The 17,216-nt window shown below is 45.8% G+C and overlaps 1 protein-coding gene across 1 annotated transcript in view; it reads left to right on the plus strand.

The window, feature by feature from the left end:
• PITPNM3 (PITPNM family member 3) overlaps positions 1 to 17,216 on the plus strand; it is a 118,228-nt gene that overhangs the window by 51,667 nt on the left and 49,345 nt on the right. The window contains exons 3-4 of the mRNA XM_055001601.1: positions 2,333 to 2,440; positions 13,297 to 13,344. Of these exons, the coding sequence (XP_054857576.1) occupies positions 2,333 to 2,440; positions 13,297 to 13,344 (156 nt within the window). The remainder of the gene's footprint in view (positions 1 to 2,332; positions 2,441 to 13,296; positions 13,345 to 17,216) is intronic.

Raw genomic sequence — 17,216 nt, forward strand, 5'->3', positions numbered from 1 at the left:
CTTGTTGGCTTTGAATATGCCCATCTCCAGCTGGAACACAAATGCCAGAGTGGAAGGCGGAGTTCTGCTTTGGGAGCCAATAGAGACACCCGCAGGCTTTTGTTCAATGGCCGTATTTTGCTCTCTTCCTTTTCCAGCTGTGAGGCTTCATCTGCACCAGAGTTCCAGAAGTGACTTCAGTAGGAGGGCTAAGCCAAGATTGCCTTTGAGCATGTGCCAAGTTCTTCCTCACCGATAGGCATAACCAAGTGCCTGGGTTGCAAATTCTTGGTAGGCCAGCTGTTTTCAGACAGAGAATTACTTCTTCCCTCCTCTCTTGGTTCCTCAGTTGGGGGGGGGGGAATTTAAGGAAGAGGAAAAGGATCTTTCTCTCTTCTTAACATTTTTCTAGGCCAAGGCAAGTGGGAATGGCTGGCTACTGCCCTCCTGTGCATCACCTGGGCAAAGAAGCAGCTTGCCTTGTGTATTTTTTTCTGAAATGAAAGAAAGGCCGCTGTTGTTCAGAGCTGAAACCCAGGACTCGGATGACCTTTTGTTTCCACCTGAGAAGAGTGGAAGGTTTCTTTTTTTAGCCAGCTAAGTGTTTTCTTTGTGGAGCAATGATGCTGTGAGAGAGGAGAGAATTGCAGCAAGGATTTGGAGGAAAGCTGAGGTTTTGCTGCTTGGAAACATGCCTGAAGCCTGCTGCTAATTGTTTGAGGAGGGCCCTAGAAGGATAGGGGGAAAAGGTGGGGGAGGCCAATGGGACCCCACTGAAGTTCAGCTGAAGTTTTATAGAAGCAGTTGAGGGGTGGGCGTGCTTTGTGGAGTGAATCCTCCCTCCATGTGCAGCCTGCCTTCATAATGCAGCTTGAGGTTTATCCTGAGGATCTGGAGTCTGCCAGGCCACAAAAATTGTACCCATTAATAACATTAATAATAACATTCAATTTATATACCAGCCTTCAGGACAACTTAATGCCCACTCAGAGCGGTTTACAAAGTATATAATTATTATCCTCACGACAATCGCCCTGTGAGGTGGGTGGAACTGAGAGAGCTCTGAAAGAGCTGTGACTGACCCAAGGTCACCCAGCTGGCTTCAAGTGGAGGAGTGGGGAATCAAACCCGGCTCTCCAGATTAGAGTCCTGCCGTTCTTAACCACTGCACTAAACTGGCTTCATCAGTATTCTGTTCCGTCAACATTCCAGGCTCTTGTGTCTTCTGCAATCATAACCAACATCTGTATTCTTGGGGGGGGGGGGCGCTGCGCTGTTCTCCAGACAGTGATCTTTGCTGTGGAAACTGATCCTCCCTTCCACATAGTTAGACTTGGCAGTAAAGTTGTATAGCTCTGTAGCCATCAGGGCTCCACAGTTCTAAGGCATGGGCTCAGCCTGAGACCACTGCTTGGGAAGGGCAGGGCAGGGCATGTGGGCAGCAACTAACCTGCTTCTCTCTCTTTGGGGCTGTGGGACAGCTAGGGATTTGCAAGACAATAACATCCAAATAAATGTTGAGGTCACCTGGCAAGGGAGCTGATGACCAACAAGGGCAAAATTATTTTCTTCCTTTCCATGGTATCTGACGAAGGGAGCTCCAGCTCAAGAAAGTTCACATTGGAGTGAATTGTCTTTAAGGTGCCACTAGACTTTGGTTTTGTGTAGCAAGAGATTGTCTGAGAATGTAAAGAGTGGTAAACTACAGATTTGGCCTTTTATACCTCGGGCGACATCTTAATAAGTTAACGCAAAGACCATCAAATGTTTTTCTGGGTTCTTTTCCGAAAAGGAATTTTTAAGTCTCACTGATTTAGAGAGTAATTTAGAGAGAGATCATTGTTGGGATTTGTTAATGCTGATGGAGTTCAATTGATGCGTTGTCCAAAAGTGCCGGGTGTAACTTGAAGCCAACACCATTAGAAGAAGCATCACCCAAACTCTTTTTCATCACATCCTGAGGAATATTCCATTCTCATGTGTTTTTGGGGGGACCTACACAGCTGCTAACAATTCCTTTCTGCAATAGCCATGCCGTGGGATGACCTCTCCAAGTCAAGACTACTGCTGTGTGTTCTCAGAAAACATTTTTGGCCAAGCTACAGGAACTTGCACTTCCTAGGAGAGGCAGCTGTGGCTCAAACTCCACCCCCTCCCCCATGCAAAAGCCAACGTGTAAATGCAGGGTAAATGCAGGTGTTTTAGCAAAGCCTTCTGGGAGAACCCCACCTCTGCAGCCCCATGCACTGTATTCCCTTGATGGGCTGTCTGATTTCTCTAATGATAAAGAAATGCTTTTGGCTTTGTCCCCTTGGCTGTCTGTTGAAATTGGTGCTTGTTTCTCTTGCTGCAGAGGAAGTGCCAGAAGGGAAGAATGCTATTCTCCTAGGAATGAGCCAGTGGAACTCCAATGACCTGGTGGAACAGATCGAGACCATAGGGAAGCTGGAAGAAAATCAAGGTAATGGTCAGCATGTGTGCAAACAAACTGACACCCTTTTGCATTTATCCCTCCCCCTAAACATTTATTATGGTGGTAGTGATCAGGGCTTTTTTTCAGGGGGAATGCGGTGGAACAGAGTTCTGACACCTCTTGAAAATACTCAGCAATAGTGCTTGAAAATAATATTATTTCAAAGAATCCCATGTGTTTCTTCCTCATTTCCCTCTTGAGAGTTCCGCCACCTCTTTTCCCAGGAAAAAAAACCCTGGTAGTGATGGAGAGTGACCTCAAGTCATAGCTGACTTATGATGACCCGTCGTGGAGTTTTCATGGCAAGAAACTAATAGAGTGGTTTGCCATTGCCTGTTTTTGCAACCCTGGTCTTCATTGGAGGTCTCCTATCCAATTGCTAACCATGGCCAACCCTGCTTAGCTTCTGAGATCTGACAAGACCAGGCTCACCTGGGCTATCCACTGAACATTTATTATCCTGCTTTGCAAAATGTCCTTCTAGGCACCTTCCCAACAAAAAAATTAAAACTGCATTAAAAATATTAAAAGGCAACAAAGGTAAAATATTAAAAGGTAACGAAGTGAAATCCTGTAACAGTCAAAGATAAAACAGCAGGCAGTTAAATCAGATAAAAAAGCACAAAACAAAGTCCTTAATTAAATGCTTGAGCAAAATAAAACCTCCACCTCAGTAAAGAAGGTGCCAAGCAAGCCTCTTGAAGAGAGAGTATGCTTGAGTTGGGGCACTACCACTAAAAAGGCTCTGTCTTATGAACTGATCCGCCTGGTTTCTGACCACGTCAGAGCATTTCTGCATGCCCAAGTCCAAGAATATTGGTGGTTCTAGTCCTTTGGAGTATCCCAGACAGCTACTTTGGATGCTTACAGAGGAGAGGGCATGTGCATGTGGGTATGTTGCTCTTGTGAAAGAATGTGCATGTTAATTCTCGGATAGCAAGGGACTGGAGTTCTTTCGGTGAGAGCAGAGTGACATGTTGACCGCATAACCCAAGTGGTGTCTCCAGGACAGCTGAACGGCTAATTGGAGAGGGGAGGGGGAACTCTGTGTTTTACAACTGCCCTTGACAGTGACAGAAAAGGCTCCCTCGTGTTCCCTGTTAATTTATTTCAATCAAGAGGTGATGATTCAAAGGGGGCCGCAGGAAGACGTCCTCTGAATTCTAAGCATCCTCCTCCTGATGACAGCCGAGGCAGAAGCAGATCAATCCGACCATTACAGAACCTTCAGTCAAAGAAAATGACTGGGTAGTTGACGCAGAGAGAAATAGAAGGCTTTTTGATTTATCCGATTTAAGGCCGAGTTATTCTGCTTAAATGGAAGCATCGTGGCGGATAGAAGTTTCCATCTACTAGTCCGCCATTAATTTTTGTATCCCAGAACATGTTCCAAATTTGACTTCTGTGAAATTTTTCCCGTGGAGTTTTAAATTCAGCTGCTCAAGTCAGAAGTGATGTTGCAGATGAATTTGAATGGAAATGAAGAAGTGCGGGAAAGAGCTTTCCAGCCAAACAAATCTTCAAAACCTCTCGAGTAACAGGAGATAAGAAGAGATCTTTCTCTGGTTGTTGTGGGTTTTCCGGGCTGTATCGCCGTGGTCTTGGCATTGTAGTTCCTGACGTTTCGCCAGCAGCTGTGACTGGCATCTTCAGAGGTGTAGCACCAAAAGACAGAGATCTCTCAGTGTCACAGATCTTTCTCTGTCCAGTACTTTGGAGAGCCATTGCCAGTTGGAGGAGAGAGCGCTGAAACTATTTGTTACTTAATTTACTTAGGGAATGTATATACCACCTCTCCAGAGTCCTGCTTAAAGCAGTTCACAAGTAAAAACAATACCATAAAATCATTTAAAAAAAATCCTACATTACTAATGTAAAAACAGAACAAGCCCTTAAAAACAAGCTATGGATATAAAAAGAGCGCAGGACAACCATTGCACATCCTAAAACAACAAAACAAAACATAAAACAAACTAGAAGCAGGCCGTAAAGCAGCTAATAAAATAAAACGCTGAGGCTGAAGAAGAAATGTTTTGACCTCACACCTGAAAGACAGTATGGTAGGCACTGTGTGAGCCTCAAGGGGAAGAGCATCCCCAAAGGTGAGGGGCTACTGTTAAAAAGGCCCTTTTACTGGTTACTTCTTGACCCACCTCTGAAGGCAGGGGCGCAGACCGCTTGAGAGGCAGGTTAGAAAAGCACAAGTGGAGATAGTCCTTCAAGCACCCCAATCCAAGCTAGATCCAGAGGAGTTAGCCGTGTTAGTCCGTAGTAGCAAAATAGAAAAGAGTCCAGTAGCACCTTTAAGACTAACCAACATTACTGTAGCATAAGCTTTTGAGAATCACAGTTCTCTTTGTCAGATGCATCTGACGAAGAGAACTGTGATTCTCGAAAGCTTATGCTACAGTAAAGTTGGTTAGCCTTAAAGGTGCTACTGGACTCAATCTAAACGAGGTAGACCAAGAACTCATTTTAGTAGAAGGTACCTTCCATGCATTCACCTGACTGTAGTTCCAATCTCTTCTCAGTCCCAGAGCTCAGCTTTGGCAGCCCTGTGCCAGTGAGCCGCGTCTCTCCGCTCAACTTGTTTTGCAGATTGCTGCAAAACAGATCTGAGAATGATGGACTAGGGAACTCACAGTGAAAGCCTAAGCAGAGTTATACCATTCTAAGCCCATTGATTTCAATGGGCTTAGACTGAAGTAACTCTGCTTAGGCTTTCACTGTCAGTGTAGTTTCTTCTCCAGTGTAATTGAACATTGCAAGCTCCAGAACTATTGAGCATCTGGAAAGTACTGATATCCTTTCCCATTTTTTTGTGTGCACATCATGGAAATCACCTGCCCGAAACATTGATCGATCTTGTCGCTGTGGTTAATCATAAGGTGTTTTGGCTGGCAACAGAATCACTGATTTAGCCAATGGCAGCCTCTACTGTTTGGCAACACACTCTTCATTAAAAATGCAGTCAGCAAGGCTGAGTGGCTAACAGTGGGGTGGGAAGGTATTGTGTCTCATTCTTTTCTGAGTTTTGCAGCCCTTCTCCATTTATGTATTTTGTTGATTTAGATGAGAAACATAAGCGAAATTAAGTGTGTGACAAAATGTCAGAATTCCCCCCCTCCCCACTCGCGATACTAATAAGTAAAGTAATTATAATTGTTGGAGTGGCAGCAGCAGTGCATGTTTTTTGTTAGCTGTTTATGTGCATTATGCAGTATGCAGCTGGGAGCTGTGTGCGGCCGGCCTGCCAGGTGTACAGTAACATAAACATGCTTCAAGACTGGCTCTGTCTCAGGCCCCGTGTTTCCAGGAACTGGTCCCTTCCAGGTATTCAGTTGACAAAGCAAACCAGTGTAATTGTATCTAGGGTTGGGGGTCAGGCAGTCAGACTAGCATTGACACTTATTTTCAAGAGCGAGCCTTTCTCAGCCTTAGAGGGAGGATCTAGCTCTTACCCCTGTGAAACAGGCAAGGACCTTGGACAGCTCCTTCCCAGCAGGACAGCAGCAGCCACATGCTGAGTCAGACGGTGGACCCATCTGGCTGCCTTCTCTGGCTGCCAAATTGTGCATCACAAGGGAGATTTGGGAAGCTGTCTCTGGGACGCATGTTTGGCGTACGGTAAGGGAGGGAAATATTTAACCCCCTACCCTGTGGTCTGTTTTTCTGATCTAAATCTCCCACCCCTAGCAGTGAGGGAAAAGATACTGAACTCATACATACACACACACACACACACACACACACACACACACAAAGCAATGCAGTTCAGGGAGATTGTTTTTTATTTAATATGAAGGTATTTATACCATGCTTTTTTCCCCCAGTGGGGACTCAAAGCATCTTACCACACTGTTCTCCCTTCCTCCGTTTTATCACCAACAAACAACTCTGTGAGGTAGGTTAGATTGAGAGAAAGCAGCTAACCCATAGTCACCCAGAGAGCATCCATGGTGGGGATTTGAACTTGGGTCTCCCAGATCATGGTCTGGCTCTCTAACCCCTGCACCATGCTGGCATTTTTAGTAGGACATTTATTTCTTATTTTTATTTTACCTTTCCTTCAAGGGGATCAGGGTGCTTTTCTTCCATTCTGTCCTCAGAACAATCCTTTGTAGTGGAGTGGGCTGAGCAAGTGTTTGTGTGTGTGTGTGTGTGTGTGTGTGAGAGAGAGAGAGAGAGTGTGTGTGAGAGAGAGGGAGGGGTGCATGGGTCCAAGGTGAGCAAGAAGCTTAAGTGCTGATTTGGACTTGTGTCTTCCTTGTCCTAGTCAGGGGTCATTTTGTCGAAAAAGAGCTGGAGGAACTCATTAGCATAACTCATTAGCATAACTCATTAGCATATGTCATGCTCCTTGAAATCACTGGAAGTGTGTCATTAACATAACTGCTTTGCATATGCCACACCCCCTGACATCACCTATCCTGGCTGTTTTGGACCCAATCCTGGCCATTCAGGGCTGAAATTGGGCCCAAAATGGAAAAAAGTGGCTGAAAATGGCTGAAAAGAGGCCCAAAATGGTCAAGATTGGGCCGCTGCTGAGCAGGAGAGTGATCCACCACCCATCAGAGGCTCTATCTGGGCCATTTTGGCCCCAATCAAGGATGAAACGGGCCCAAAATGGCTGAGAGTCAGGTGGGTGGGGCCACCTGACATGTGACCTCTTTGGGGAACTCATGAACTGCATTCCTGTGCATTCCCCCTTGAAATGAGCCCTGGCCCTAGTCCAGAGGAGTTAGCCCTGTTAGTCTGTAGTTGCAAAATAGTAAATGATGCATCTGACAAAGAGAGCTGTCGTTCTCAAAAGCTTATGCTACAATAAAGTTGGTTAGTCTTAAAGGTGCTGTTGGACTCTTTACTATTCTGTTCTAGTCCAACACTCATAACACCATGATGGCTCTCGAAACAACTCGCAGGGTAAAAGCCAAGCAACCAGCAGTACATCTGGAACTGGTAGAGCGGGAGAGGCTGTGCCTCGGTGACCCAATGCTGCTTTGCAAGCAGATGGGTTCAGATTCATTTAAATAGCATTTGCAGTTAAGAAGGTCTCAGGGAGTAGATGCTGGGAAAGTTCTTTCTCTGCCAGACACCTTGCTGTTCGGAGAAAGCAGTGCCAAGCTGATGAATGGAGGCTCTTCATAAGAATCGTCGTGCATTCATGGCGCTTGGTTGCTGCAGGGGTGCGCTGAAAATGTGGAGGTTGTCCACCAACCACTGAACATAAGTGGCTTTTTAAAAAAGGGTTATAGTGAGTTTGGGGATGGTAAATCTATTGATGGCTATTAGCCACCTCCGTGTTCATAGGCACGGATGATGCCAAGGAGGGCTAGCTCCCTTGTGCAAGCCTTCATAAAGGGTCTGTACAGTCAGTGTTCTTCTGCGAGCCCATGTTGTTCAGATACTGGTTTTGATTGCCTGAAAGCCATTTGGTTCTTTTACTGGAGAATTGTGTGTTGTGTTGCTGAAAGCACAGCTGGTGTCCTGTTTTCTGCAAAATATAGCCCAAAAGGCATTCTGGGGAGCAACAGGGCTTGGCCTCTGAGATTCTTCTCAGGCCCTTTGTTGTTACACAAAGCTGGCAGTCGCCTGCTTTCTCACAGGCTCTGCAGTAACTGCACTTCAGAATATATGCTATGGCAACATGCAGAGTTGCGCTGTGTGTTTTTCTCTCTGTCTGTGTGCGCGCGCACGTGCACACACTCTCCTCTCTCCCTCTCTCTGCCTGCTGGTTTGACCACCAATTAGTGTGTCTTACACAATGATTAAAAGCGCTACATCAAAAGATGAAAGAATAAAATAAAATAGCTTTCTTTTAGCCGTTAAGCTCGCCCACAGGAATGTTTTTCTGTGTTTGAGGGGAGACCTGACCACAAAAGGTGCAGTTGCATGCTAACAGGCTAAATTCTTGGCAATAGGTGGTGTTTAATTGCCAAACTGAGTAGTGTGGGGATCCGAGTTGCTCCAGTCTGTGTATTTTATACTGGCACTGGCTGCTTATAGGTGCATATAGGAGAGGGACCTAACCACAAGGGAGAATACAAGTGCTGATGGAGCATTAATGCCTTCCCCAACATGTGTTTCACATACATTAATCCTTCCAACAAGTCCATAAGGTGGGCCGGCGCTGTTATCACCAAGATGCAGATGAAACAGGCTGAGAGATCAGTGACTTGCCCAGGGCCACATTTGCAAATTTTTTGTGGCTGGGAACATTTGAACTCGGGACTTCCTGGCTTACGGCTCATTCTCTTAATTATCATGCATGCTCCCGAGCCTGGCTGACGAAGGGCAATTGGGGCCAAGCACAAACGAAGCTGCTTTCTACTGACTACTCCAACTGGCAGCGGCTCTTCAGGGTCTTTAGAGGATTTTCATGTCACCTTCTACCCGATCCTTTTATCCAGAGAAGCTGGGGATTGAACCTGGGACCTTCTCCATGCCAAGCAGGTGCTCAACCACTGAGTTACTGTGTTCCCCAGATGGAGCCCTGCAGTCAGAGTAAGCATCAATTCCAACTGTTTCTTCGTAAAGGCCAGTGTGGTCCACACCTCGCCACGTATGGGGTCCCTGATTGCTCCTCCTGGGTTTTGGATGAGTTAGTCTGTTAACTACAGAGTTAAAGACTAACCATCTTTACTCCAGGAGAGCTAGTTTGGTGTAGTGAGTAAGAATGGCAGAACTCTAATATGGAGAGCCAGGTTTGATTCCCCACTCCTCCACTTGAAGCCAGCTGAGTGACCTTGAGTCAGTCACAGCTCTCTCCAAGCTCTCTCAGCCCCACCCACCTCACAGGGTGATTGTCATGAGGATAATAATAACACACTTTGTAAACCACTCCAAGTAGGCATTGAGTTGTCCTGAAAGGCAGTATATAAATTGAATTTTGTTGTTGTTGTTATCATTATTATCCTAATGTGAGGATAATAAATAAATATATAAATGTATATACAATATAATTTATATATTATATGTATAATTTTATATATAGATTTATATATTATATATAAATTTATATATTATATATACATGTATATACATCTAATGTTGTTATTATTATTATTCCAGCATGAGCTTTTGTGAGTCAGAGTTCATGTCATCAGATGTGTTGAAGTGTACCTAATGGTGGAACAGACATGGTACTAAAATGGTTGGGCATAAACAAGCTTGCCACATGAAGCAGACGGCTAGGGTGATTTGCTGGTGAGCTGATCCATTCCCAGGAAAAGGTGTCTTTTCAGGGAACAAGCTGGACAGATCCCTCTCTGCCTGTTACTGTGCCTAAGATGGAAGATTCCAGCTTGCCTTTTCCTTCCTCCCAAGCAGTCCATGGTCCAGCCAGTTTAACTTAGAAGAAGAAGAGAGACAGCATCCTTCTCCGTCTTCCCCACCTGCACAGTTAAAATGGACTAAACCAGAAATGTCCTGTTGCTCTGAATTTTAGCAGTCCAAGTCCCAGAGCCAGCCTGCAGATCTACTCATAAGCAGGATTCCTAGCTTATTCCTTGGCATAGCAGACCAATGCACTTGCTCACCAGTAATCCCCATTCTGTTCTCTGTGTGCACGAACAGCGCATTGAATAGGGACCACAACTCCAAGCTTAGAGTACCTGTTTTGTATGCTGAAGGCGGGGAGGGGGAAGATCCATGGCTCAGTGGTACGGCATCTGCTCAGCATGCCAAACATCTATATGAAGCTGCAAGGAATGTTCATCCATAGATTTGGGCTGAGTTGTCACCAATATGCGGATGACACTCAGCTCCATCTAACGCTTCCAGCAGATCACAGAGAGGCTGTGCGAACCATGAACAGGTGCGTGGAGACAGTTTTGGGATGGATGAGGGCTAACAAGCTGAAACTTAATCCTGACAAAATGGAGGTGCTACTGATGGGGCCAAAGTTTGACCCAGGAATGGAGATATCTCCTCATATCTTAGGGTTGCTGCTGGACCCAGGCCTCCTGTTGGATAAACAGGTGGCAGCAATGGCCAGAGGTGTGTCTCAGCAATTCCAGCTGTGGCCCTTCCTGGCAAAGAAAATTTTTGACACTGATAACATCCAGATTAGATTACTGCAATGAGCTTCATGTGGGGCTGCCCTTGAAGACTGCCTGGAAGCTGCAATTGGTACAGAGTACTGTGGCCAGAGTGTTGACTGGAATGAGTCATAGGGACTGTCTCTCAAGCCTTGTTCCATCTGCACTGGCTCCCGATTTGCTTCTGGGCCCAATTCAAGGTGCTGGTACCGACCTTTATTAAGCCCTATACTGCTGGAGTTCAGCATACCTTAAGGACTGCCTTCTCCCATATGAGCCTACCAGTCAACTCCAATCATCTTTGGAGGCCTTGCTTCAGACGCCCCCGCCACCTGAGGATAGATGGGTGGCAACCCGAGAAAGGGCCTTCTTGGTCATGGCACCAAAACTTTGCAACTCCTTCTCCAGGGAGAATTGCCTGCCTCCCTCCATCATTGTCTTCCCCCAGCAGATGAAGACTTTTCTGTTTTGCTTGGCATACCCCCAGTAGCCTCGTATCAGCCTTCTTCCCTGGCTGTGTGTGTGTTTACACGTCAATAGGTTTTTACTGTATTGATATATGTATTTTCACTGTAATTGTAATGCTTTAATTATCTGTTGTTCGCTACTTTGAGCACCCCGTTTTGGGTGGCATGGCAGCATAGAAATATTTTAAATAAATAAATAAAGCTTGTTAAAAAGAAGGTTGTCTTCAGATGGGCCTGCGTCAACCTAGGGGGCTTCTAGCGACGGTGATAACATGTAATTTCCTGCCCTTGCAGCTAGCCTCAAAAGCCACTAATTTTGTGGCCTCTTTTTCACATCAGACATCCTTATTTCAAAAGCTAACCTGTTAATTGGTTCTAATTAAAGTAACAGGCATGTGACATGTGCAGCCACGCTCTGGATTGGAAAGGCCGCTCTCGCTGGGAACTTAGTGCTCTGTTGCTGAGAACAGCACAGGGCCTGACTTCTAAAATGGCACTTAGTGTGTTTTGTGGTTTGGGCTCTGCTCGGGAACAATGCCGGCACTGTTGCACCCCCCAGGTTGCTGCTAAAGCTGCAGACAGGGCAACACAGGACACATGAAGCTGCCTTATATTGAATCAGATAATTGTTCCATCAAGGTCAATATTATCTACTCGGGCTGGAAGCGGCTTTCTAGAATCTCACGCAGAGTTCTTTCATATCACCTACTACCTGATCTTTTAACTAGAGATGCTGGGGGTTGAACCTGGTACCTTCTGCATGCCAAGCAGATGCTCTTCCTCTGAGCTGCAGCCCCTCCCCACAATAGCCTCTCTTGCAGATTATCCCAGCACTGGATCCGTTTTTTCTTCAGGGTACAATTCAGGTGCTGTTTGTTTTTAAACCTCCAAAAGCCCTTAATAATTTGTTCAGGGACTGCAATATTTCAAACTGTGTATTTCAGGGACTGCAATATTCCTTAGTTCCACCAACTCTGATCTGCTGGATCAGACCAAAGGTCCATCTATTCCAACATTCTGTTTCCAGCCAGCAGGAATGAGCTAAAGTTTTCCCCAGATTTGTTTCTTTTCTTTTTTTCCTTCAGTCCAGGAGTCCAGTAGCACCTTTAAGACGAACCAACTTTATTGTAGCGTAAGCTTTCAAGAGCCACTGCTCTCTTCGTCAGATGCATCTGACAAAGACAGCTGTGGCTCTCGAAAGTTTATGCTACAGTAAAGTTGGTTCGTCTTAAAGGTGCTACTGGACTCTTTACTATTTTTTTTTTTATCGTTGCCTTTGTAGATTACTGTGTGTGTGCATTTTTAAATGCAACTTAAAAATGAAAATAAAATAGCAGCTGTGTATAATATTTTATAATCAAATAATCTTTTAAATGGATCTGTTTTATGGGAGGGTGATTTGGTGCAAGGAAACAGTGTGCAAATAAAGAACTGCAGGTCCAGCGCTTAGAAGGGGAAAGATAAAGTCGGTATGGCATCCTTCAGGTTAAAGCAAGAAGAATCACAGGTTTGAAATCATCCCTAGCAGTAAATTACCTAGAAGCTCAAGAGAATGACAGGAAGGGCAATGGCCTTCGTGGGTTGTCCCCAAATCTCCACACTTATCTATCAGAGATGATAGCCATTGAGATACTAGCCTTCTGTGAATTCCTCTATCACTTTTTCTTTTTAAAAAACTCCATCCGTGCCAGTAAGACTGTTTGTGGCCATGAGTTCCACATACTAATCAGGCATGTGTACAGTTGCAGAGAGGCCACGGCATGGCTGACAGCACCTTTCCCCAAACACGTTTCTTGTTCCCAGAAGGGCACGCAATCTAAATGGTCTATAATAAATATAATACAGATCCAAGGCCCAGAGCGCCGTCACCAGAACACCTGTGATTGCATCTCTGGAGGTAGCTGAGATTTTCACTGCTGCATCCCAGAATTGCCTCTCCTTTTCTGCAGCAGCACCAGCTGTCTGTGGAACATCTTCAGAAAGCTGCTGTGGGGTGTGGTCTTGGTGGAGACAGAGCTCGTTCCTGGCAACGGTGTCTCTGGGACTCTCTAGGGGAGAGGGAAGGAGCATTGCTGTCTGCGTCCTCTTTTGCCCCGTGGTTAAGAGTTGTGTGGTTTGATAAGTTTACAAATGCTACTGATGTGGCCACAAGGGGCAGCATCGCTGAGGTGGAAGACGGAGGCTGGAGAAGGCCATTGGTGGACCAAATCTGCTACCAACCTCCAAAAGCAATGGGGAGGGCAGACGATGGGCCCTTTGTTATGCAGTGGGCAGAACCAGGTGACAGTTGGCGCCTTCAAGGAGATGCTAACCTTGCTACCCTTTCTCCTTTCGGTAGGCGAAGACCCTTCGTTTTGCTCATCCGGTGTTCTGCAGGAGAAGCAACGTGAGTCTCATATTTCCTTTTTTGGCGCTTGTCGTTCTAACAGAGCCTAATGCCTGAAAACACAAATACCAACTGGGTTTAAATCCTCCGTAATGCTCTTTTCTGAGGCCATCTGGAGGCAAAAATCAGGCTTGGTTTTAGTCTTGTCTTTGGGGATTATACAGTTGATTATTTATAGCGTTGCAAACGTTCTCTGATTTACAGATTTGTGTTCAGTCGCTAACAGGTGACCATGAATGTCTTTTTCTCTTGCTCCTCTACACTCACTCTGGTAATACTCAAGTGGCCATCAGAGAAATGTCTTTCCTGTTTGTCCTCGCATGGGTTAAACTACCAGGGAAGTCAACGGGGCAAAGGGCTCCCAGACCAATCACTGACTCTGAAATCTCAGGGCAGGTACCAAAAGGGTGGTGGGGTGGGCGACCCAGCAGAGCAAAATGGAAGCCTCATCATAGTCACTGAAATTCCTCCAGCCTTCCCTAAAGGAACGTTGGACCCCATACAGTTATTATTTCTGAAAGATGCTGAAGCTTGCACCTTCAGTGGGAGGGGAGATCCGTATCTTTGCAGTCTCCCTTCTCTTTCTGCCTGTCTGTCTGCGTCTGGTGCTATAATTGAGAAGGAAGAGGCCTTGGGGGTTCTCTGGATTTCCATTGCTGCCGTGAATCATAGTCGAGCCAGGTTCAAAGGCTCTTGATTACATGTCAGTCACGCTGTGATAAACAAAAGTGGCAGACAAAACTCCACTTTCTCTTATCCCGCAGTAGTGTTTCAAAGCTCCATAGAAAGCCCGTCAGGGCCCACTGTGATACCAAAGGCATCTCTGCAGACACAGTCAAACCGCTGGCCCGTCAAGCTCACTACTATCTAACCAGTTTGACGGGCAGCAGCTCTCCAGGTTCCCCAATGAGTTCTTCTCATCCCTTGCTCTACTTTAGCCTTTTAACTAGAGCTGCCGGGGGTCGAACCTGGAACCTTCTGCATGCCAAGCAGATGCCCTGCCATCGAGCCGCCACCCCCCCCCCCTCTCCTGTGTCTAATTTTCCTCTTACATCCCTGCATCTTAGCAGCCAGCAAGTGTCTCAGCCTTTGGTTAACTTTAAATATTCTTTTATAATTTGTTAATAGAAAGCATATGTGAGCAACTGCGTGCAAGTTTATTTCTCTTTGACAGATTTGTTATTATAAACAGCCTGTAACAGTGCAACAGATGGTAGAAAAGCAGGCTGATTTCTTATGGGAATGTGAGAATAAGAGGAGTCCCTTCCCCGGAATGAGGCTGTGATGTGGTGGCTTTCCTCTATAATTTTAGCATGCTTTAAAAAAAAAAAGTTAGAATGATAGAGCTGAAAGGCAACCTCATTGGGCATTGAATGTGCACCTTCCCGCAAGCCAGAAGCTGTTGATTCCCTTTATCAAAGAATGGGGGCACTGTCATCCTCCACTGCTGGGCATGCTTGGACATACCATCTGGCAGGGGCTATAGGGGCCAAGTTACATGTGGTGGAAACCCATAATGTGAAACTTGGCTGCAAAAAGTAGCTACAGGTGGGCACGGAGTGCTAGAGTGATCAACTGGGACCTCAACGCTCAGCAAAGGAAGGCTTAACTCCTTTGTTTTAGCCTCAACATAGAAAAATATTTTTTAGTTTCAATATAGAAAAAAAGACAGGCACAATACAAGCACTTCTTTTTTTTTAAACCTACCTGAGCTAAAAGCCCCTTGTGGGAATTTCTGATTAGGAAAACAGTGCTGAAAGGACAGCTAAATCTCCCCCTTCTTTGCTAGAGCCCCGATCTGTATCATAGCTCTTCTTCCCGCTCTCCCCAGCTGCTTTTTGTGGTTGAATTGTATGTTCCAGTGTAGGCCAAGTGTAGTTTGAGTCATCCTTCAGTCTTGTCTTCTGCTTTGGGGTCTGAATCAGTCTGAACAGATTCGACCAAATGCTCTCCTAGACTCTCAAAAAGACCTCAAGCAACAAGAAGGTCTGCCACGTAACTCTTCTTCCAAATGGGCACTCCAGATCTTTTCGGGTAGAGCCTCCTCATTATTGCCTTGTCCTCAAGAATGGCAGCAGCTCCTTGCCATGCTGAGTACGGTAGTCCTTTGCGGATCTGAGCATAGTTTTTATCCAGGCCTTCCTGTTTTCCAAAAGCCCCGTTTTTGCTTGTATATGTAACTACAGCAAGCTTCTGTATATCTAACCTTAGAGAGATAAACTTCCTGGTCGAAGATTTGCAACTTTTCTAAAAGTTTGAACCTCTTCGGTTTTACAAACTAAGCATTGCGTAGTTGGTACTGGAAGGATGTGAAGGGCATAATTGAAATCCGCACGACAGAGCTGAACTGATTGAATAGTCATTCTGTCTTCCCAGGGAAATTTGGGAATTGTAGTTGGGAGTGGGGGAATGAGCAAAGAGGCTGAGATTCTCCAAACTGCAGTCCCTGGGATTATTCGGGAGAAGTTCAAGTGCCCTGAAACCAGTATTGGCTTTTAGCATAGACAAGCCCAGGGCAAATTGGCATTTGAAAAGTCTCTGCTTTCTCCTTTCCTGCCCAGAAATGAGAAATCTTAAAAGATGAAAAGGCCTCCTTGCCCTCTGTGTGCCTTTGGGCAATTTATCTCCCCTTTTGAAGAAAGCCTCCATTGCACTGTTGATCTGTTGTGGAGGCAAAAGTACAGAGCTGTCTGGCTGTGCAAGCAGCATGAGGGCTTTGAAAAGAGCCAGCTGGCAACTCAGTGGAAAGTTTTTTCACAGCTTAGGAAAGCCAGTTTTAAAGAGGCTTTTCGGGGTCTTTGGATTGCATTGTTGACTCTTGCAAAATCTCTCTGTACTTTCTGTTCCCCAGGACTCGACTTTGATTCTATGTTCTCCCCGCTGCCTCTGCGGCCTTTTAATTCCCTCTTATGGAATGTGTGACTCAGCACAAAGGGACCAATGAGTTCTGTCCTGGAGGTAAAGCTGCTTCCTCTAGGCTTTGTCCCTTCCATCTGGCCAAAGTGTTGGTAGCACAGAAACAGCTATTGCTGTTCAATCCTTCGGCTGTCAGTGTTTGGCCCCAAGATTTGCCTTCCCCTTGAGAACCGTGTTCCCGATCATGATCCCTCACTGATCTTAATTCTGCTTTTACTTATCTCTGGACTGTCTCTCATGGATCCTGGTTTGTCAGCTTGAGCCAACGCTGCCTCGGCCATATCTTCCAGAACCGCTGCCTGCTTCTGATCCGTTCACCTGATCTCTGGCCTGACACAAGTGCTTCTGTTCTGCTTGAAGTGCTTCATACCTCATAGTTTACACGAGATGTCTCGGCACATGTTCGTCAAGTGTAGGGAGACACGATGTTAGCTGGGAAGCATAATTTAAAAAAACAGAGTCGGCGGAGATCGCTTCTCAGAGGGTTTGTTAATTTCATCTTCGCCTCCCCGAAGGCTCTATCAATTTCACCTCTCTAGACTAAAACTGGGAGCGCAACCAGAGGGCAGAGAAGGGTGGAAATGGGCTGGAGCTGCCTTCCTGAGCCGGGCATGGACCTGGAGAGCTGGGCTGAAGTTTCCCTTCTGGCATTTCACAGTCCCTTCACACAGCTTCAGTGTATAGCAAAGCCTTTGCCCTGCCATTGGCTTTCAGGTCCAGTAGCACCTGAAAGACCAACAAGATTTTCCAGGGTATATAAGCTTTTGAGAATCAAGTGCTGTATCTGACAAAGGGAGCTTTGACTCTCAGGAGCATATTCCCTGGAATTCCCTGGAAAGGTGCTCCTGGACTCGAACTTTCCTCTGGAGCTGTTTTTCCCATAGCTTCATCTTGTTGTGCTGCTATGGCACCTGAAGTCTGAGAAACATATGAGCAGTCTGTTGTATGGAGTATCC

The sequence above is a fragment of the Eublepharis macularius genome, chromosome 17 (genome assembly GCF_028583425.1).
Source record: "Eublepharis macularius isolate TG4126 chromosome 17, MPM_Emac_v1.0, whole genome shotgun sequence".
NCBI classification, from domain to species: domain Eukaryota; kingdom Metazoa; phylum Chordata; class Lepidosauria; order Squamata; family Eublepharidae; genus Eublepharis; species Eublepharis macularius.